Genomic DNA, 22,162 nt, shown 5'->3' with positions numbered 1-22,162 from the left:
ATACGAAGTAATCTCTAAATCTATTGCCCCCTCTAGTGGTTAAATGTGGTAGGCTACATGAGTTCACCCAAAAAAATATTCTGTCATTATTACTCACCCTCATGTCGTTCCAATAAGACTTTCGTTCATTTTTGGAACACACAAATGGAGATCTTTTTGATTAAAGCAGAGCTTTCTGTAATTTTTGTGTGTTTTTCACATAATCCGAGTCATATGAAATTGAACCTCTGAACACATACTAATCCAAATTATAGATTTAGAGCCTAATAACTGTTATAACTGATTTAAGAAGAATAAAGTAATCAAACAATCTCTCTTTTAGACTAGAAGATTTGCTTGTGTGTGTGTGTGTATGAATTTGTCCAGCTGCATTATGGGAATTGTAGTCATGTGTAGTGACGTAGGCAGTGACGCCTGAATGTTGTGTCTGTGGGGAAGATGGCGGACTCAGTAGCGGCGGGGCTTGGAGACGAAAATGAGACTGAAAATGAGGATAAGGAGAAGGAGAAACGACTCTTTAGCGGCGTCAAAAAGACGGAGAAGCAAGCCGCTGCGTCAGACGTTACAGAAACTCTGGGGTTTTACGAGAGGAAGGCGAAATGCAAAGAGAGAAAGAGCAATGTTTCAGGTAAGAGTGACAGACAGCGGCTCTGTGCGTTAAACACACATTATTTTCAACCTAGTGAGCTGTCTACATAGACTGTATGTCTCGGCATCATAAGCACGTCACAAGGATCTAAGCAATGTTTGATTTAATCTGTACAACGCGCCAAAATACTGTCTAACGTTAGGTAGGAAGCTACGTTACTGTAGGCAGCTTTTGAACCTGCCACACACAACAGCCACAATGCATTGCATCTATCTACTAACTTCAGCATTATCAGTTTCCAAAGTTTGTTTACCTTTAACAAGATCAGATAGTTCGACATCCATTAGTTTATTTAAGGTACAGCAATTACCAGTGTGGCTCATGTGACACATTCAGCCGCTTGCATAATGAGACTAACTTAACTTTAGAAGCACAAGGATCAAGACAGCTGATCAGGTGTGAAGATGTAAAGACCTGATGTTATAGATCTGTTTACACGAGGTTTCTTAGGAACAGTAACTCTTAATATTAACATTATGTAATGCACTAATTAGTGGTAACATGCATAGTCAAAATGATCACATAACGTTGATACATCATTCATATTCATATTTGAATGCACACGAATCACTGATAAGTTAATGGATTATTAATTTAAGTTATTATGAAGCAAGATTTCTGCAGGAAATGTAAAAGTCCCACTTTATGTTAGGTGTCTAAGTACTTATATAAGAAAATTGTTAGGTACAATGTATTGTTTTCGTGTTGTATTGCAGAACTCTTTTGCTGCTATTGAGGTGGGATATGGGTAAGGTTAGGGACCGGTTTGGTGGTTTGGTAAGGTTTAGGTGTAAGGGAAGGGTCAACAGTGTAATAGATGTAACTACAGAAATGACAAATTACTTGCAGGTATTTTAAAAAATATAAACCATGTAAAAACATTTAGGCTATCTACACAGTAAGTGCTATAATACTACATAGTAGTAAACAATTTAAAGTGGGCCCAAACTGTTATTTCCCTGCCTGGAAAATTCATGGAAATTAATAAGGAAATGAATTGCTTCATGTTCATAAAATAAAACAGTCTTTATATAGTTAAAGATTGTGTAGGTAAGAATTGTCTAAATAACTTTTTTTCAAATTGGCTTAAACTGTCTTCATATACCAATACATAATTAAAATGTAAGTACTTTGAAAAAGAGAGTATACAAATTGAGTGACTATAGAGCTGGTAAGTCCCGCCCCCTCCGTAAAACCCCGCTGGACCTCAAAGTTGAAAAACCGTCAATGCAAGTGAATGGGAGAAAATTATTATTTTCTGGTCCCGTTTGAATAGGGATGTTCGCCGTGACGTCACGACGCGCTCTGGTTGGCAGAAGAAAAGTAATGACCGCTTAAAGCGCAGCGCAAACACAGAAGAAAATGGTTGTATCGTGCTTTGTGATCGGCTGTGTTAACAGGTTCGATAAGAGTAATAACCCCAAGAGCTTCTATCGTGTACCTAAACAGCCTGAATCAAGAAAGAAAGCTTTGAATTTCTGCAATTAGGCGTCTATACCCAGCGGAAAACAATGGCAGCCAGCGGACCACGATCGCGTCTGCTACCTACATTTTGCCTTAAAAATTAAAACTAATTTTGTAAATAAATGTTACTAACGTTAGTAGGTTCTATCGCATTGATGGGTTAATTAATGAATGAATAACTGTACAAAATACCGCGGAAGACGTGTCAAAGGTTTGTTTACATAACTTTTTGTGCATGCTGTGACTGAGCAATGGAAGTATAATAACACTGACATACCCTTATAAATTAATGGCAAATTATTGTATTTTCATTCATACATTTTACGTATAGGCTATGTTAACCAATGTTATATATCAGAGGTAAGATAATTTTGAATATAGCCCATGGATAAATTACACCTGTATTTTTACTCTAGTTGTAACATATTTACCAGTTATCCTTAGTTACAACAAGTAATATTCGTAATTATTACTTAATTTATAGGCATCTAAAGATTTGTACGCCTTCATCGACTCTCTGGTAAACATAGATGGCGTGTCGATGAGATACAGATAGATGTCGCCGAATGTCAAATCTGGCCATGTGTCCGGGCTTTTGCTCCAATTCTCACTCAGGTGATATTGACCAGGCAGAGAACATGAACCCTGGTTATGTAAAAGCTTAACCTTATATCTCTTTTTTGGTTCTTCGGACAAATAATTAGCATATGCTGACAAAACACAGGTAGACTGCTGCGAGTCTGCGACATGTTTTGGTTCTTTCTGCCAACCAGTTCGCGACCACGCCCATATCGTGACGTCACATTTGACTCCGGCGAACATCCCTATTGTGCCATGAATGTGAACATATGTTGACTGTGAATTTTTTATATAATCTTTCATGTTACAAGTTTGACAGTATATGGTATGATTCGTCGGCTAGCAGTTGTGGAAAAGACATAACGAGAAAGGCTACATGTCGCCTATGTGACGTCACCCCATAAAGTTGACTTACCCGTGGTTTTCGCCAACCTCAACGATTTTGTCCTCTCCCTGAAAGAAGGCGGTGAAGTGCACCAAGGACACAGCCATGTCTAGCGGGATCCGTGAGCTAGAGCCGTGAGCTAGTGGTGTTGACGTTTCAAACGCGCCGAAAGCAGCGAAGAGTTGTAGTCCACAAAGTGCTCTCACACAAAGTCTACCCGTATCAAACTTCTACCCGCTAAATTGTAGCATTTTTCACACGAAAGATTATATAAAAAATTCACAGTCAACATATGTTCAAATTCATGGCACAATTCAAACGGGACCAGAAAATAATTATTTTCTCCCATTCACTTGCATTGACGGTTTTTCAACTTTGAGGTCCAGCGGGGTTAGCGGAGGGGGCGGGACTTACCAGCTCTATAGTGTATTTAATCTTCAAAAAACACAGCTCATTAATTCCATTCGGGGACGAAACAAGTGATTGGCTTGCGCGACTGTCACTCTCCGTCGCCATGACTACCGCCGCTATTACTGGCTCTGCCGACGTGCGCGCACTCGCGCACCCGTTTTTAGGTGGGACTGAATGGAATTAATGAGCTGTGTTTATTGAAGATTAAATACACTATAGTCACTCAATTTGTTATACTCTCTATTTCAGAGTACTTGCATTTTAATTATGTATTGGTATATAAAGACAGTTTAAACAAATTTGAATAAAAGTTTTTTTAGACAATTCTGACCTACCCTACCTTTAATGTTGGGATTTTAGTGTGGGTGTTTGTTTAGCGAGGATAATGCTACTAGAATTGCAGAGGCTTTTGTGGGCGTTTGTGAGTTGATTCTAATATAAATAGTATAAAAATGCAATTTAATATAATTAAATAAATAAAAATGATCAAAATAACACACTAACCTAATTTTATTAATTCCTAATTGTATTTGTTATCTGCAACATCAGACACAGGTGCTTACTTCAAGTAAATATTTTTGCAGCAATGTTTGTCTTACAAAAAGGTTTTGGGAATCCCTGAGTTGGAACAGAAAGAAGGAAGCCAAAGTTAATCCAAACAAATTTATCAACCTTTTAAATGGATGGAATATATGAACCCGACAGTTGTCTTTTCTGTGCTTTTCTTTTAGAAAGCTTAGAGGTTGTGTCATGAGCTCAGATAGCAAAGTGGATGACAGGTGTTTTTTGGATTATAAATTTAAAATTTCATTTTATCATGTAACTTATAAGACACTTACACACAGATGAGAATCTGGTATCTCTCTGGCTCTCTCTCGATCTTTCTCTCCACTCTGTTTGTTTTCCCATTCACTGTGTTCATCCTCAAGTTTATCCTTCTCTATTACTGTTAAAAATAGAAAGTACTGTGTGTGTTGGCAACAGAACACATTTGCAATGTGTGCTGTTCAACTCAGGACGCTTTCTTGCCCTTATCGCAACACGTTTGGCCTTAGGTCAACATAAACATGCACTAAAAGCAGTCCAGGACTTTCTGTTCCACTTAAATTGAACTTGTATGTCACTGATCTGCTCTGCTGTAGATCAAGTGTGTGTTAACAGAGAACCACCATCACACAGTTCTGTGTCAACACTGTTCCTGGTCAAATCACTAAACCTTTACTGTGCTGTGATATGAAAACATAATACAAAGAAAAGTTGCTTATTGTCGCTTTGATCGAAGATTGCTTCAATTTACTATTTAAGTCTGTGTACGATTCTGGATGAATTGAGAATCACATTTTTCTCTATTTTTGTTTAAAATAGAGATTATGATTCTCCCATTATTCTGAATAGACAGCTTAACAAAATATAAAACATGTAATTTAGCCTACTACTAGACGTTCTGACAAAATGTGAATTGGAGCATTCTTAAAAAAAATTAAAAAAAAATTAAAAGAAAAATCAGTTTGAATGAATGATTCACTGACTCGCTTATAAAGACTTCACTTCACTTTATTACTGGATGAATCAGCATTTTTGAACGAATCTCATAAATGAATGATTCAATTACAAGTACATTTGTTAACAGTCACTTGTCACCACCTACTGGCATAACAATGTAATCCATACAATCTTGTAAAGTTAAAGGTGAACTATGCAGGTTTTTTACCTTAACTGAACAGCTTCGGAGTCATTGGAATGGTTCTACTACTTTTTTGGGGGTTGAATGGTGGTCGTCTCACCCCCCCTATCGCCTGTGAGCGGAAAAAACACCCTTGCGAGTCGACTTTGGGCTGGCGAGCACGTGGCAGAGAAACCTGTGAGCAAAAAGCGAGAATACAGCGCAGAAATATCCCCGAAACTGCATAGCCCTGCTTTAAGTTACTTTCAAGAGGTGATTTACTTTTTACTTTTTTTTTTTTAAACTTGTTTTTGCTACCAAAGACATCAGTGTTTATATCCGGACTATCAACTTTTATCCCTATGAGTACTTCTGTGACAATTTGAATATTTAACACATAAATAATTCTACTGTATGGTTAAAAAGCCAGTGAAGCTGTTTCATGCCTAGACTTGACAACTGCTCGCTCTGGATCAACAGCAGTGGCAACGCAGAGCTGAATGTTCGCTGTGATCGTACTCGTCAAAGGTTTAATAGACATGGCTCAATCGTTGTCATTTAGGGTTAAGATCGCATGGGTGTTTTAATCGAGATCACAATTTTTTAACGATTTAATCGTGCAGCTCCACATGGAAAATCTAGGATTTAAATTTGAAGAGTTTTTAAAAATGTAAAACAAAGAATCATTATGCACAATAATGCGCTGCATAATACTCGAAGAGCTAATTGGTCATTTTTTGCATCCAACTTTTTGTTTTGTTTTGTTGTTTTAACCTTTCAGCACTATTACAGGTTATTAAAAACAATTGTCAATTAAAAACACAGAATTATTTTGCTGTTGCAATGCAAACAACATCAGTACTATGTAAGACCCACAATCCACAAGTTTTAAACCAAAAAAATTGTAAAATAAATTATGATGACATTCATTTTAATTAGTAAATGATCTAAAATTATCTAAAATCCTAAATTGGAAAACAAAATTCTATATTGGAAAACTAAATTATAAAATCATAATGGCATTTTCATAAGTGGACTATTTTTTTGTAATAGTACATATTTGAGAAAGATGGAGAGAGGTTTATGCTGGTGCACTTGTTTATTCATCCTCCTTTCACACACACAGGAACATTTTGAGCTTCCATCCTCTGCACTTCTCTGTGTGTACAGTATAGTGCTAAATAATGAGTAAAATGGTTTCATTGTGCTGGATGCATGTGACTATACATACATGTGTGTGTTTATTTGTATGTCTGTGTGCAGATCTCTCTCTGGTGAGGTTTATTAGTGCTGAGTTGACTAGAGGATATTTTCTGGAACACAATGAGGCCAAATACACCGAGCGGAGAGAGAAGGTTTACACCTGCCTGCGTATTCCAAAAGAACTGGAGAAGGTACTTACACAATCCATACTCAATGAAATAACTATTCAGTATAATATCATTCATCACACTGTGCGTTGTTTTATTTATCTGCCAACCAAAAGAATTAAAACCATAATGATATATATTATAATGATATAATATGTTCCTAACACTCCCCTCATCTGAAAACAGACGTGTGCCAAACTCACTCCAATGGTTGTTGTTGTGTCATGTTGATGATGTGTTTACATTTAGGTTTTTTATGGGTAGAAACCAATAAATGGCTTAATTAAATAAAAGTCTTTGTCTTATTTATAAAAAGAGTTCATCATAAATGTAATTTAGTTTTTAATTGTTTATTAAAACATAGAAATTTATTATATTTTATTAATTTTATAAATATATTTTTTGTAATCATTTGTACATACCGGTAAATATAAAAATAAATGGTAGTACTTTACAATTGGGTTTCATTGGTTAACATAAGTTTACTACATTAGTTAACATGAACTAATAATGAACTGCACTTCTACAGCATTTATTAATCTTTGTTAATGTTAATTTTAACATTTACTTATACATTATTAAAATAAAAAGTTGTATTTGTTAACACGAGTTAATGCACTGTGAAGTAACATGAACAAACAATCAACAGCTGTATTTTTATTAACTAACATTTACAAAGTTTAACAAATTTATTGTTTATGGTTAGTTCATGTTAGTTAAAATTAACAAATTAAATCTTATTGTAAAGTGTTTCCAAATAACATTCAAGACATTATTTTTTTAAATTGAAGGAACGGATCAGTCAATGGACACACTTGTCATGTCACAATTTTGTCAAACCTGACATGATGCATCTAAAGGGCTGTTTTTTACACGAAGCTATCGAATAGCTACAAGAAGATTTGCAGTATAGGGCACAAGTCTTATCTACTACATTTACGAAATTTATGGTGCTTTTTTGTCATTTTGGAGTTTAACAGACTGAGCCTTTGAAGTAATACTACATCCAGGACTATCACTGACTATCTCTCTCTCTCTCTCTCTCTCTCTCTCTCTCTCTCTCTCTCTCTCTCTCTCTCTCTCTCTCTCTCTCTCTCACTCTCTCTCTCACTCTCTCTCTCTCTCTCTCTCACTCTCTCTCTCTCACTCTCTCTCTCACTCTCTCTCACTCTCTCACACTCTCTCACACTCTCTCTCTCTCTCTCTCACTCTCACTCTCTGTGTCTCTCTGTCTGTAGCTGATGCTCTTTGGGTTTTTCCTGTGTCTGGATGTGTTTCTGTACGTGTTCACTCTGCTGCCCCTCAGAGTGCTTCTGGCACTGATCAGACTGCTGACACTGCCCTGCTGTGGCCTCAGGTAATACACACACTGTACTCAGGAAATGCTCAGAGCAATGTTCCCAAAAGTAAGACTGTAATACGATTCTGATAAACCAACAGGTTGAAACATCTGAGCTCTCTACTTTTTTTCTTTCACAGTGTTATTACACACACACACACACACACACACACACACACACACACACACACACACACACACACACACACACACACACACACACACACACACACACTTAAACCCAAAATGATTGTGCAATGTGCATATATTCTTCTGCCTGCAGAGCTAGTATATGTCCCTACTGCAAAAAGAGCAGGTATGCAGAAAAAATGACTGCAGCTGCTTTAAGCACACACACCCGTGCTGGTATGATTGCAGCGGCTGTGTTCAAACACACATTCATACACACACTCTCTTTCTCACGCTGGCTTCCGTTGCCATAGCTGTCTAATTTTGCACTGTTGTGCTTTGATTTCACACTGGAATACTAAAATCACCTGGGATCATTCTCAGAATGGCCATGTTGTTTTTTCTGTCTTTAGGGTGTACTTGCATGATCGGTCACAGGATGGCAGTGTGATCACAGTAAACAAGCAAAGCTCTGATAAAGGAGAAACAAATGATTAATGCAATATATTAATGTAATATGTTATTATTAGGGTTGTAAAATGCATCTGATAATGGAAATTCAGTAAGTTGCATTCAGTGCATGTATTACGTACAATTAATTTCTTAAAATATATTTGGCCAAAGCCAATTATGTGTAAAGGAATGCATATTCTATTTACAGTAAATGTAAATAGTTTTACATAGTGTCAGCACACCCCAGTGTAAATACTAACAATGTGCATTTTGTCTAGTAACAAACTTTTATAATATTATATCAATATGCATTGCCTTTTGGGGATTTTTTTTAATGTCCTTGAAATATGTCTCTTATGTTCACCAATGATGCATTTATTTGATCAAAAATACAGTTATTAAAAATAACAGTTTTCTCTTTGAATATATGTCATTTTTCCTGTGATGGCAAAGCTGTATTTTCAGCAGGCGTTACTCCAGTCTTCAGTGTCACATGATCCTTCAGAAATCTTGCTGATTTGATGCTCAAGAAACATTTCTTATTATTATCAGTGTTGTATTGATTCATACTTTTGTGGAAACCATGACAATAGAAAGTTTAAAAGAACAGCTTTTAAAATAGAAATCTTTTGTAACATTATTAATGCATTTACTGTCATTTTCGATCAGTTTAAAGTGTCCTGGTTGAATAAAATTATTAATTTGTTTAAAAACAAAAACTCTTACTAACCCCAAACATTTGAACGGTAGTCTATGTACTATTACCGGTATAATGCTTTAATAGTAACACAGCATTTGTATGATAATTTTAAGAGCTCAGGTCATTTACACAAAAAATGCTGTACCTGCCTGGTACTTTGACATCATCAAATTTGTATTTGGCCAATTATTGATGTGCATATACCTGTTCTATGTGCCAGTGCAGGTGCCGTTTACATCTGTAGCAAATAGTCACTTAAAATACAATTCTTGAGCATGTGAAAGTAAAACTTGTTATATTGTTCTTGTCAGTAATCCACTACAGTGGATTCCCATTTCCTACCATTAGGCTTTCTAATTACATTGAATGATTTAAGCATATTTATGTAAATAATTATGAGTCACACTGAAACAATCAGTCATGAATTGTGACAAGTTTCATATTTAAAGGGATAGTTCACCCAAAAATATTTTAGTTCACCCAAGTCATTATGTACTCACCCTCAAGTTGTTTCAAACCTGTATGGATTTCTTTCTTCTGCTGAACACAAAAGAAGATATTTTGAAGAATGTGGGTAACCAAACAGTTGATGTACCCCACTGACTTCCATAGTAGGAAAAAACAATAGTTATTTCCCAACATTCTTCAAAATATTTTCTTTTGTTTTTAGCAGAAAAGAGAAATTCATACAGGTTTGGAAGAGTAAATGATGACAGAATAGTTTTTTGGGGGGAAACTATCCCTTTAATGATGCATCGGGTCATTTAGTAAAACTCAAATGGAATTATTGTCACAGCAAATATTTACATTTTGTTCATATTAAATTATAGTTAAATTAGCTCAGTTTAAAGTGAATATGAATAAATTAATTAATTTAATGAAGAAAAAACTATTTTTTTTTTTTTTTTTAAAGATTTATTTAAAGTTTTTGCCTTTTATTAGGATAGGATTTAAATACTAAATATTTTAATGCTATGTTTTAGAATAATGTTAATAAATATTTTCTAAGAGCTATATTTGATGTTTTTGGGTACGTTTACACTGCTGATCTACAGCACATGTCATGTGTTGTAAAATCTTTAGCATGACGCATGAACCACTGAGAGTGTGTGACTCGTAATCACTAACCCAGTGGCTGTGTGTGTGTGTGTGTGGAAGATCTTACCAACAGAAGAACTGCTTTGTGATTATAATCAGCTACTCTTCCATTGTGTAATTCCAGATGTCTATAGAACCAATTTAACCAGAAAATGTTTTGTCTTGTCTATGTGTGTATGTGTGTGTGTGCGTGTGTGCGCAGTGGATCTCGTATCTTGCAGCCCGCTCAGGTGTGTGATGTTCTGAAGGGTTTTATCATGGTTCTGTGTTATTTCATGATGCATTATGTGGATTATTCCATGATGTACCACCTGATCCGGGGTCAGTCTGTCATAAAACTCTACATCATCTACAACATGCTGGAGGTACAGTATCACGGCACTCACATTTGTTACTATTATATTAACAGTAGGTGAATGGACATGTTCTGTGTTTCTCCTCTAGGTGGCAGATCGCTTGTTTTCGTCTTTCGGTCAGGATATTTTGGATGCTTTGTACTGGACTGCCACTGAACCAAAAGAGAGAAAGAGAGCTCATATAGGAGTCATCCCACATTTCTTCATGGCTGTTCTCTACGTCTGTATCCTTCACACCAGCTTTGTTTTATTTGGATATAAGGACAATTTTATATAGATTTGAAAAATTTAATATTCAAACTAAGAATTTGAATAATTAATTATTATTATAATAGCTCATTTTTTATATTTTTCTACTTTTTAATATATAGTGTGTAAAAATGTATACAAAAATGCAGAACTAACAAGTTAGTAATTACAACTACAGTTTCAAGTTCTGTACGAAATATATTTTAAGTCCCCCTGTAAAAATTCTTCAAGACTTAAAATAGCTTGAATGTAACTCTACACCCTTGCCTCATTTAGTATACGCGGTTCTATGAATATGCAAATTAGCCCCGCCTCCACTCACTCACACCAACTCAGAGATTCACATCAGTTAACTACAAGGTAGTTTGTGACGTCAGAAACACCGGTGATTTCAAACATCGTTTTTGAGACTGTCTTTGGCTCACTGCCGTTTTAAGGAGAAAATACTCAGCAATGGTGTTGATTTATGCATTTGTACATGGTTTGTCTTAAAGCATATTAAAAACACCACATATACATATAAATAACGTTTAAAGCTTGATTCTCACCACAGGGGGACTTTAACTACACTGAAACTGCTCAGTTATATTTATGCATTTTTATGATTTAATTTAAAGCAACACCAAGTAGCTTTTGCTCTCGGGGTCTCCCTACAGTTGGGAAACAGTATTGTCTTCTACTACTGTCGTAAAATCTGTCATGGTTATACCAGGGGATATACGTGCATTTGTTGACAAGTCGATACCCCCAAACTCTGCAGAAGTAGTTCTCACGTCTTGGCTTCAGACTGCCTGCGTTGCGTGTGAAATGTCTTCATCCCAGGTACAGTGGCATATATGTCAGCATGTCATATGAATATAATTTCATGGGTTTTATTTTTTTCAAACGCCAAAAGATCGCGTAGCTCACGTTTACAAGCCAGCGTCATTATAGTAGCATATTGACTACTGTTTTACATAATGGATATGCTAAATTCAATGTTTGTGTGGTAGGTAATAGCCATATATCGTCAATATTATAATATCAAGCTACCATAGATGAATCTGCAAATTTGAGAAATCGAGGCAAGACAGTTTCACCAGAAAAATAAATAAACAAACATGACTATCAGCCTGCAGTCATTAGGATAGTTATCGTAAAAAAATATTTTGTCCGTCTAATCATGTAGCTATTACTAGTCCGACAGCATGACGGCCAAGTCAGCATCGGTCCCTCCTCCTCCTTTAGCTGACGCCAGCGAGTGAACGCTGGACCAATATTGATCCTCGTTCGGACTTTGATTTTATAACTCTCCCTTTTTCTCTTCCTAGTCTCTGACAAAACCTTTGCCTCCTTCGGTTTAGTTGCTGCTTCGGCCGTGACAACAACATACAGACGCTATACCAGCCGGCAAACAAATGCTAGTTGGGCTCTCACGTCCGAATTGAGAAAGTGGGGGGTGGTGGGGGAAGTGAGGTATGCCGTAAAGCAGTCGAATATTGTAGTTCTTTTTGTGCTCGGGTTACTACCCGAACCCCGAAGTTCCGTAGTGCCAGTAAAAGCGATACAGACCCCGTCAGGCTATGGCAGACGTGTCATTCAACCTATTGTAAGTCGATGTACCATTACAAGAGTCTTGGAAATATATTATGAAGGTTGAAAAACTACTTGGTGTTGCTTTAATTTAAATCCAGTTTTGTGTCACAGTTGTCATATTGCAATCTGTCATAAGTTATAATTTTCCTTAATTAATAATGCAGTTCTACATGCCATTCTAATAATGGTCCAGGCCACCACACTGAACGTGGCTTTCAATTCGCATAACAAGTCACTGCTCACCATCATGATGTCTAATAATGTGAGTGTGTGCACAGGTAGTTTGTTCAATTAAATGCACTACAATTGACTTTAGTCTCTAGATTTGTCTCTCTATATTACATTACACAGCAGCACATACTTTCACACCTTCTTTTGTAGGGTTTATATTAATGTATATTTTTCTTTATGTAGTTTGTTGAGATCAAAGGAAGTGTATTCAAGAAGTTTGAGAAAAACAACCTCTTCCAGATGTCCAATAGTGGTAGGTCCATGTAAATAAACTAAAGTCTTCTCAAACTGTCACTGATGAATTGTCTCAGGGTTCTTATCTGTCTTTCTCGTTACAGACATTAAAGAAAGATTTACAAACTACACACTCTTACTAATCGTCTGTCTCAGAAACATGGAGCAGTTCTCCTGGAATCCAGGTACCCAGTTAACAACTGACACGTCTCAGAATTTGTGTATACGCAACATTGATGTGTGTATTAATCATTGATTATTGCTCATAGATCACCTATGGGTGTTGTTTCCTGATGTTTGTATGGTAATCGCCTCAGAGATTGCAGTGGACGTTGTCAAACATGCTTTCATCACCAAGTTTAACGACATCACAGCAGATGTGAGTTCAAATTATTGTTACACTTTATACCACTCCTAAAATACTGGCAGAGCCAAAGTATTCCTTAGACGGTAATCATAAAGTATATTATATGTTAGACATATTACAAATACAAACATATATTAATAAAATATGCTGATCTGCTTGTTATACTGGCAAAATATTAAAAGGTGAATTAATTTGGTTTCAAAGCTGCTTTACAGAGATAAACGTATAATTTAAGGTAACAGAGATTGTTTTGGCTTTATAACGGTTCTTGAATCATGTTATTTCCAGCTAAAGTTAGTTTTGATTGATTAACTTCCGTTGAAAGGATAATTTGTTATTAAATTAGGGGCTAAGACGACACCGTTCTCTCTAAACAGACTTAAAACGCGAACCTGTGAGAAACGCTGATGGCGCTCAGGAGCGCATCAAGAATTAATTCTATAGTTATGTGCGTTTGAATATATGTGCGCATGTTTGTAATTCTCTACAAACCAAGCCTGAATAAACTACTTGTCCTGCCTATACATTTGATACAGAATTTTATTTTATTTTATCACTACGGGGTAGATGCGCGAATTTTCCACAACGCTTTATCTGTAGAGTGGTAAAGGGATCCTCCATAGGGAGAGGCTAGTTGGCACTTCAGCACTGCATTGACATCAGGTCCAGGCGAAGGTCCTTCGTCAGATCTGGATATGGCCTGGATCCGGCAGGCTGCGGGAAAACATTGGGATAAACAAAGACACTAAAATTAGCATAGATGCCATTCTTCTTATGATGTAACGAGTACATCAGGATTTAAGGGAAGTGTTCCCAGTTTCCGGCTGACCTAATATACAGCAATATTAATATTTAATATTTATTTTCCAAAATAACAAATATATAGTCATTTTGTGTAGTATAGTTAAAGGTATAGCGGAGGATCTTTCCTAATTTTAGAAAAGACCCGCCCTCTCCAATTTTTTAAAAAATGCACATGCGCAACACTCTATTTGATCCCGAGAGGGAACGCTTACATTAACTTTTACTAGCAGTGATTTTAAATGGATTTCTCCAAATAGCATGACAAACTTTACCTGTCTAGAAGAATCTGCGCGACTGCGGCATCAGTGGGGAGCCCAACCTGTGCTTTTAGCGCACGCCAGCGTGTGAAATATTCACCCAAAATCACTCTGGTCTTGTTTCTATATTCTGCGGCCTTTCTCTTCTTATCATACACTTCGTATACATTTTTTCTCTTTCGACCCTCAGCCATTTTCAAAGGAATGGCTGAAACTGTAACTCATCACACATAATACACCAGAAAGCGAAAACTACATAGGGACGAGCACGTACGACGGCCTTACGTAAACATATCACCAGAATGATTGACACTTAGGTGGACCAATAGTATAGGCTACCCACCCGGAAAAAGAAAATCCTCCGCTATACCTTTAATATTCAAATATAATAATTATGTAATGTTAAATACAAATAAATAATATAATATATAATAACAAACCCTAAAAGCAATACATACCACTTTCTGTCAGCGCTAAAAGATTTGCATTCATACAACATGAGTAAGCCTAGTATCATCATACTAATTGATATCATGATGCTTCTGCTGGTATCATGATGTGGTTTAAGGGATCATTTTCAATTTTGAGTAAATTCTGCCATTAAGATTTTAAGAAGACAGTAGTTTAAATATGAAACACTATAGGTAGATTATATGAACATTGGGTCTACAGTAACTTGAAAACAGTAGGTCTTAGTGCAAAGGGAAGGTTTTTTTGAGCGTGACATAACGCTACTGAAATGACAATACACTAAAACATGTATCCATCTAACTTTTATCTAGAATAAACTAAAGAGAAACAGAACATGAGAACTGTGACATGACCTAATTAAGTCAAAGGGTTTCCTTATGCACATATTCTAGACTGTTCCTTCTTGTCTAAAAAACAAAAACCTCTGTCTCAGTCAAGAAGAAGCCTTTACAAAGAGATACAGGTTTCTTTTGGGGGTGTGTCTGAAAATCAGCACCGCTCTCAGTGTCTTGGGTAACCCTGACAGGTCCACTGACCCAAATCTATCAGCACACACAGAGCTCAGGGTCTGTCCAGTGTAAAGCCCCTCTGCTGTTGAGATACTCATCAAATGAAGGATCAGTGACACTACAACTAAAAGTGTCTGAAAGAGGAAAAATAGAGCGTACAGATGAAGAAAATAGGGGTTTAGCAGGCAAAATACAATGTGGATGGGGGCGATATGTAATGACAGAAAGAGGAATGTAGTTACTGGCAGGGATTAGAGACAGATCTGCTTAGTTTAGGCAGGAAGATTAATGTCACAGCACACACGTGCACACTTTTCTCTCTCCTGTACTGTATTTTTCCTCGAAGTGGACACTAGCCAAAAAAAAAAAACAAGTTGGGAGCATTTCCTGTCGTTTTACCATATATTTAATATACATATTTTTTTATTAAATGGCTCAAATTGATTTTTAAAAAAATCAGAACTAGCATTTCAACCAAACTCTAATTGTTACCAATTACACAAATGTTTTTTTTGGAGAAGTTAATACTTTAATTCAGCAAGTTCACATTAAATTGATCAAAAGTGACATTTACAATGTTACAAAAAAATTATATTTTAAATAAATGCTGTTCTTTCTAATCAAAAATATTTCACAATTTCCACAAAAATATTGAGCAGCACAACTGCTTTCAACATTTTTTGATAATAAGAAATGTTTCTTGAGCACCAGATCAGCATATTAGATTGAAAATTCAGCTTTGTTGTCATAGAAACAAATTACATTTTAAAACGTACTAACCATGAATGAAACCTTTGGTTCTCGTACATCAAGCAAGCATGCTTGAGCTTCTGTTTACCACAACCGATGTGTGCGTTGATAAATGTTTATACTAACATTGGTGAACTAACCCTTTACTTCCTTGCTTGCTCTTGAACTCCTGAGTTATTTGATGGAATCAATCTAATGTGCCTTTTTAGTTTACTGATTTTATATTTGACTCAGTTACTGAATCGCAAGTCATAATTCCTTGTAACTGTGTGCGTGTGCGCTCGCGCGCGTGTGTGTGTTTGTCCAGGTCTACAGTGAATACAGAGCGAGCTTGGCCTTTGATCTGGTCAGCAGCAGACAGAAAAATGTAAGTGCATGTGCATTTATCATATCAGAGACCCTTTTTAAGCAAGACTGTAATCTTCCGAACGTTTAGCCAAGTTTATGTCAAATTATGTATCAAAGATGATCGATTATTTTAATTGAAAGGAATGACTTAATTTTTTTTCAGTGGCTTGTCTCCTCCTGTTCTGATCACATTGAAGAGCATTTCGTCCAGCTTTATTAATCAGATACTGAAATATGTGTGTTTTCCAGGCATACACAGACTACAGTGACAGTGTGTCCAGGAGGATGGGCTTTATTCCTCTTCCTCTTGCTTTACTGGTAACCTGCCTCGTCTTTATTTCATCACAATATCAAATATTTCACACAGTACAATGTAAAAGCAAGAACATAAATCCTTACTATGTTTGCATTCATTTACAATTTGTCATTTTGTTGCACAGCTCTTGTTAAAGCTGCAGTCCGGCACTTTTTTGGGTTTAAAAATATCAAAAAAGACATTTTTGAAAAAAAACGTAACCAGCCAGTGTTCAAAACGATCTGCTTGCCTTACCTCGATTCAAAACGGTAAGCTTGTAATAATGATTTTAATTCCAGTGGTACTGGTGGATTTCCGCGGGAATTTCGAGCATGTCTTTGCGTCATTACGTCACTTCTGTACACATAGAGAAGGAGTCCCCGGCTAGCGTGTGTGGATGATGGAGGTGGAGATTTAGCTTAGCACTTGGTATGGCGGATCCCGAAAGTTTAAAGCGACAATCACCAGTGACAACTGGAGATTCACCAGTTGTAAAACCCAAAGACTTCAGAGTGGCTACAGAAAAAATATATTTTTCACATTTTGACGTGATATAAGCAATCGTTAGATTTAATCAGCATGATATAGCCTACTGCAATGCTGCCCCCACCCCCCGAATTTGGTCAGAACAAAAGTGAATGTTACTTACTTGTTCAGATGACATTTTCCGATGAAAATTCTAATGTTGACACTTTCAAAAAGTATACTCTGAGATTGCTGATGACAGTAACGTTACAGTATCCACAGCGACGCGGCAGCCTCAATACATTGTGTTCATCCGCGCTGTTTCATGCCGATTTACTTCCCACGCACAGTTAATAATTCCGCGAATAACTGCAATTGCAGATTTCTAACAGAGATGGCGACAAAGAGGAAAAACGACGGACTGCAGCTTTAATATACCTTATTGTATTGTTTTTATCACTTAAAGTGACTCTTGTAGACTGCACTACATTCACTTACACAAGCTGTATTCTTCAATACTTTTAAAGCCATTAACAGTGAAGGTACTGTGATGTGTAGTAACTGTTATTAGTTATACTCATGTAGTATGTGATTGACAGTTGATCCGGGTGGTGACCAGTTCTGTGAAGATCCAGGGCTCTCTCTCCATTGTATGTGTCGTGCTCTTCTACCTGGGGTATGAGTTCACATTATTTGTAACAGTTCAAAAGTATTTTTTTTAATCAACTATATTTGATTAAATATATACCGTACATTCATTTTTAATAAATAATATTTTCTTGTTTTAACATGTTCTAAATAGTCATCTTAATTTAACATAATTTTGGGATCAATATGTTTTTTCTTTAAAAATAATTATACTTTTATTCAGAAGGTATACTACATTACGTTGATTAAAAAGAACACTAAAGACATTTATAATGTTACAAAAATATTTCTATTTAAAATAAATACTGTTCTTCATACTTTCTGTTCCTCAAAGGAAACACTATTCATAGTAATAATAAATGGTGCTTGAGCACCAAATCGGTATATTAGAAATATTTCTGGAGGATCATGTGACGTTGAAAACTGGAGTAGTGATGCTGAAAATTCAGCTTTTCCATCTTAGGAATAAATTACATTTATTAAAATCCAAAAAAAATGTTTTTAATTGTAATGATATTTGATGACACTTTATTTCACAGTGTCCTTGTTACACGTTACATGTAGTTACTGTTAATAAGTATAAATTATGCATAATTACATGCAACTAACCCTAACTAAATAATTTTTAATAATTACACTATAACAAGCTCACCTTTAAATAAAGTGTAGACTAATATTTCACAATATTACTGTATTTTTGATCAAATAAATGCATGATCACACTTTAGTTTAGGGTCTAATTCTCACTATTACAAAACTATTACCGGCAACTATGAATTTTGCCTCAATAAACTCCTAATTATTGCTTATTATTCTAATAGTTAGTAAGGTAGTTAATTGTAGGTATTGGGTAGGATTAAGGGATGTAGAATATGATCATGCAGAATAAGGCATTAATATGTGCTTTATAAGTACTAATTAACAGCCAATATCCTAGTACCAATATGCATGCTAATAAGCAACTACCGGTAGATATAGCAATAGTGAAAATTGGACCCTAAAGAATTTTGTTTCTTTTCAAAAATCGTACGGATCAATCGCACACTTTTGAACCGTAATGTATATAATCCAAATGTTGCACTGAGTCTGTGTGTTTCTGTGCGTTTATTCAGAATGATCACCCTGAAGGTGCTGAACAGTATATTGTTATTGGGGAAATCCTGTATGTATGTGAAAGAGGCAAATATGGAGGAGAAGCTGTTTCAAAATCCCCCCTCTGCAACCCCCAGCAGAGTGTCCAGCAGAGCAAACCGGACCAAACACACACGAGAACCACCAGGTAACACAAGAAACCTTGAAAATAGTTTGAAAGTCTTATAAAGGTTTTGCTCTCTCTGACTAATTGTGTCCACACCCCCTCTGAAGGTGAACCAGCGGAGGAAGGCATGTCTGCATCAGTCACCACTCAACCCACCCAAAGGGATGAATGCCCCGCCTCTCAGCTCCCCACCAGCGAATCAGATCAGTTCCTCACGACACCAGACGAATCGGAAGATAAAAGCCTTATTCAGGACGATACTGAGCTTACACACAGGGCGCCCAAAAAAGACTTGCTGGAGATTGACCGCTTTACTATCTGCGGTAACCGTATCGACTGACATTAACACGCGCCCTCAAGTTTGATGCCAGTTATGCACTGAAATTCCCGCCAGCTTGATTCGTTTGACATTTGAACTTGAGCTCGTTGGAACGGGACAGCGAGAAACTGCAGGATATTTATTAATAAATGATGCACCTAATTTATTTAAGACTTAAACACACTCATTCACAGACAATCATATCAACACACACACACACACACACATAGTTTTACCCGTTTGGAATCCACCCCGTGAAGTTTCAAAGCTTTCAAGAGGTTCAAGACCACCTTTGGACGGCGGGGGAGATCTTGGTCCAATGGTCACTGTGCTCCCCTTTCATAGAGGATGCCCATGAAGAAGAAGAGAGAAAGAGATGGATTATATTCTAAAATTAGATTCCATTTCGTAGGATTAACAAACCCATGAAAATTTGATCTGCAGTGCTCCAAAACAAATGACAAAACTGGGTATAAAACTTCTTGTTCAGTTCTCTTCTTCATCCATGATTTCTGTATTTGGAAGTGTCGCCTCAAATCTACAATCTTAATTTCCATCGGAAGACTTTTTAGTTTGCCGAATCCCCATGTTCATTGGCATTCAATACCGAAGTGTAGTTTTGTAATTGCAGGTTTTCTTTGTGTCTTTGAGTGAATCAGGCAAAAATACCTTTTCACATTTTTATTTATTTATATTTTTAAGACCGTTCTTTGAGTTTGAAGACAGGGTTTCCAAAGACAAAAAAAAAAAAAAAGTTTTACATCGTTTCGAGTAAGGACCATTTAAAGGGCCGTTACGAGTATGTGATACTGTGCTAAAACGCATGTTTGTGATATGCCGATTGATTTACATCGTAGAATAAGTTTGCATCTGAATATCTGAATGAAAGGATCGTAGATTAATGCAAGATAGTCGGATGGAAACAAAACCGAGTAGCTGGACTAGCATAATGTGATTTGCCAGCTAAAATGAAGGAAAGAAATATTTTCCATTTAGGGATGGAAAGTCTGCATCTCATTGTACTAAGAGTCGCAGATTTAATGAACATCATACATTGGTGCTGATGTTGGGAGCAGATGCTAAATAGTCAATTAACAACATTCCAAAAGTCAGAATCTTGACCAAAGCAACGTTAAATATTGAACCTTTTGCTAATATCTTGAGTGTTTGGAAGAAAACTCTATTGGCCCCTAATGTATTTACAGATCTATGAGCATCAGAAGCCAGTAATGTAAGCGAATAACAATGAGTCAAAGTTTCAATTTCTAAACCAGTGACGAGTGCCCATGATCAGAAATAATGCATGTGTAGTGCTTCGAGAACTCATTGGAGTGCATTATTATCACAGAGAATAATTTTTTTAGTTATACATACACTTTACATAACAGACCACACTGTCTTAAAAAAAATAGTTTTCATATTCTCTTTCATAATCATATCTCTTAGTGTACTGAGACCTCCAGGTCAAAATTTAAGTGGACATAATTTTTTTTTTTATTGAATTAAGAATTTGTATTACAAATGTGTGGCTATAATTGCTTTGCTTTGTAATATGGTGGCATTCAGTCTGACAATTCACACTCAAGTCAGCATGTCGACAGTCATCATATAAGTCTGTCATATTATGTAAGGTGCTCCATTTCATTTAGGAAATGTATTAAGCTGAAAATATCAAATATGCCAAGGAATCATTTACTCTCCGTTATCGAACTAACGCAAACACCTTTCAAAACATTTTCAGATGCATTCACTTGACTTAAACTGCCAAAATGACATCAAAGAGCATTTCTCATTTTTTTAAACACTGATGTTAGAAATACTTTTTCTTACTTTTTAAAAGAGAGACCACTATAAGCAACGTTTGGTTTTGTTGTGCTTTTCAATGTAATTACCTGTGCATTCCCATGGGTTAAATCACCTTTTGAAATAAGATTGAAGTTTGACTGGATCAGTAATCAAAAGGATGGTTTTGCTTGACTGAACCTTTGTAATGCATACTCATATCCATTTTTATGGAAATACCGAAAAAGACAACCATCCAAGTTCTTTCCACGCTGCTGGACTTCACTACTGTTTTCTCGCTGACCAATATCAGTTTGTTGTTTTCGGTGTGTTTATGTACCCATATTGGCTTCAACATAAGGTTCTTGCAAACTTGTGTTTCCTGTAGAAACTGAAGAGGAACGACGATGTCACATCCCTTGAATGGGATGTTTCAGAGATTGAAACGGGGGGTTGTGTTAATTAAAGTTTTGTTGTTTTCTACCTTCGTGGTTGTTAGTCGTTTTTAAATGTGTTGTGGCATGGAGCTCTAATGGACACTTTCATAAGACAATGTAATAACACTGTAGACACTAACACTAATAAGGTTACAATGCTTATTTATCTCATAATGTTCACATATACTATACATTTATATAATATACACTATATTGCCAAAAGTATTAGTACATCTCTCCAAATAATTGAATTCAGGTGTTCCAATCATTTCCATAGCCACAGTTGTAAAATCAATCACCTAGGCATGCAGACTGCTACAAACATTTGTGAAAGAATGGGTTGCTCTCAGGCGCTCAGTGAATTCAAGTGTGGTACCGTTATAGGTTGCCACTTGTGCAATAAGTCCATTCGATAAATTTCCTCACTACTATAACAAAGTGGAAGCAATTGGGAACAACTGCCACGAAGTGGTAGGCCACGTAAAATCACAGAGTGGGTCAGCGCATGAGGCGCACAGTGCGCAGAAATCACCAACTTTCTCCAGAGTCAATAGCTACAGACTTACA

General features: G+C 36.3%; 1 protein-coding gene across 2 annotated transcripts; it reads left to right on the top strand.

The window, feature by feature from the left end:
- The first annotated feature begins 382 nt into the window (after window positions 1-382).
- Window positions 383-21,641, top strand: tapt1b (transmembrane anterior posterior transformation 1b). 2 transcript variants are annotated; one of them, XM_079616111.1, is made up of 15 exons: window positions 383-628; window positions 6,415-6,545; window positions 7,760-7,878; window positions 8,144-8,176; window positions 10,443-10,605; window positions 10,685-10,820; window positions 12,585-12,682; window positions 12,835-12,904; window positions 12,990-13,070; window positions 13,155-13,264; window positions 16,351-16,410; window positions 16,641-16,709; window positions 17,751-17,827; window positions 18,912-19,078; window positions 19,165-21,641. In XM_079616111.1, the coding sequence occupies exons 1-15, from the start codon at window positions 439-441 to the stop codon at window positions 19,395-19,397; spliced, it is 1,737 nt and encodes a 578-aa protein (XP_079472237.1). In that variant the 5' UTR covers window positions 383-438; the 3' UTR covers window positions 19,398-21,641. The 2 variants fall into 2 exon arrangements, with proteins under 2 accessions (XP_079472237.1, XP_079472238.1); XM_079616112.1 differs by lacking the exon at window positions 8,144-8,176.
- The last annotated feature ends 521 nt before the right edge of the window (window positions 21,642-22,162 follow it).

The sequence above is a fragment of the Phoxinus phoxinus genome, assembly GCF_949152265.1.
Source record: "Phoxinus phoxinus genome assembly, chromosome: 6".
Classification (NCBI taxonomy): domain Eukaryota; kingdom Metazoa; phylum Chordata; class Actinopteri; order Cypriniformes; family Leuciscidae; genus Phoxinus; species Phoxinus phoxinus.
The sequence above is the reverse complement of the archived record's forward strand: the minus strand, read 5'-3'. Positions and strand labels throughout refer to the sequence as shown.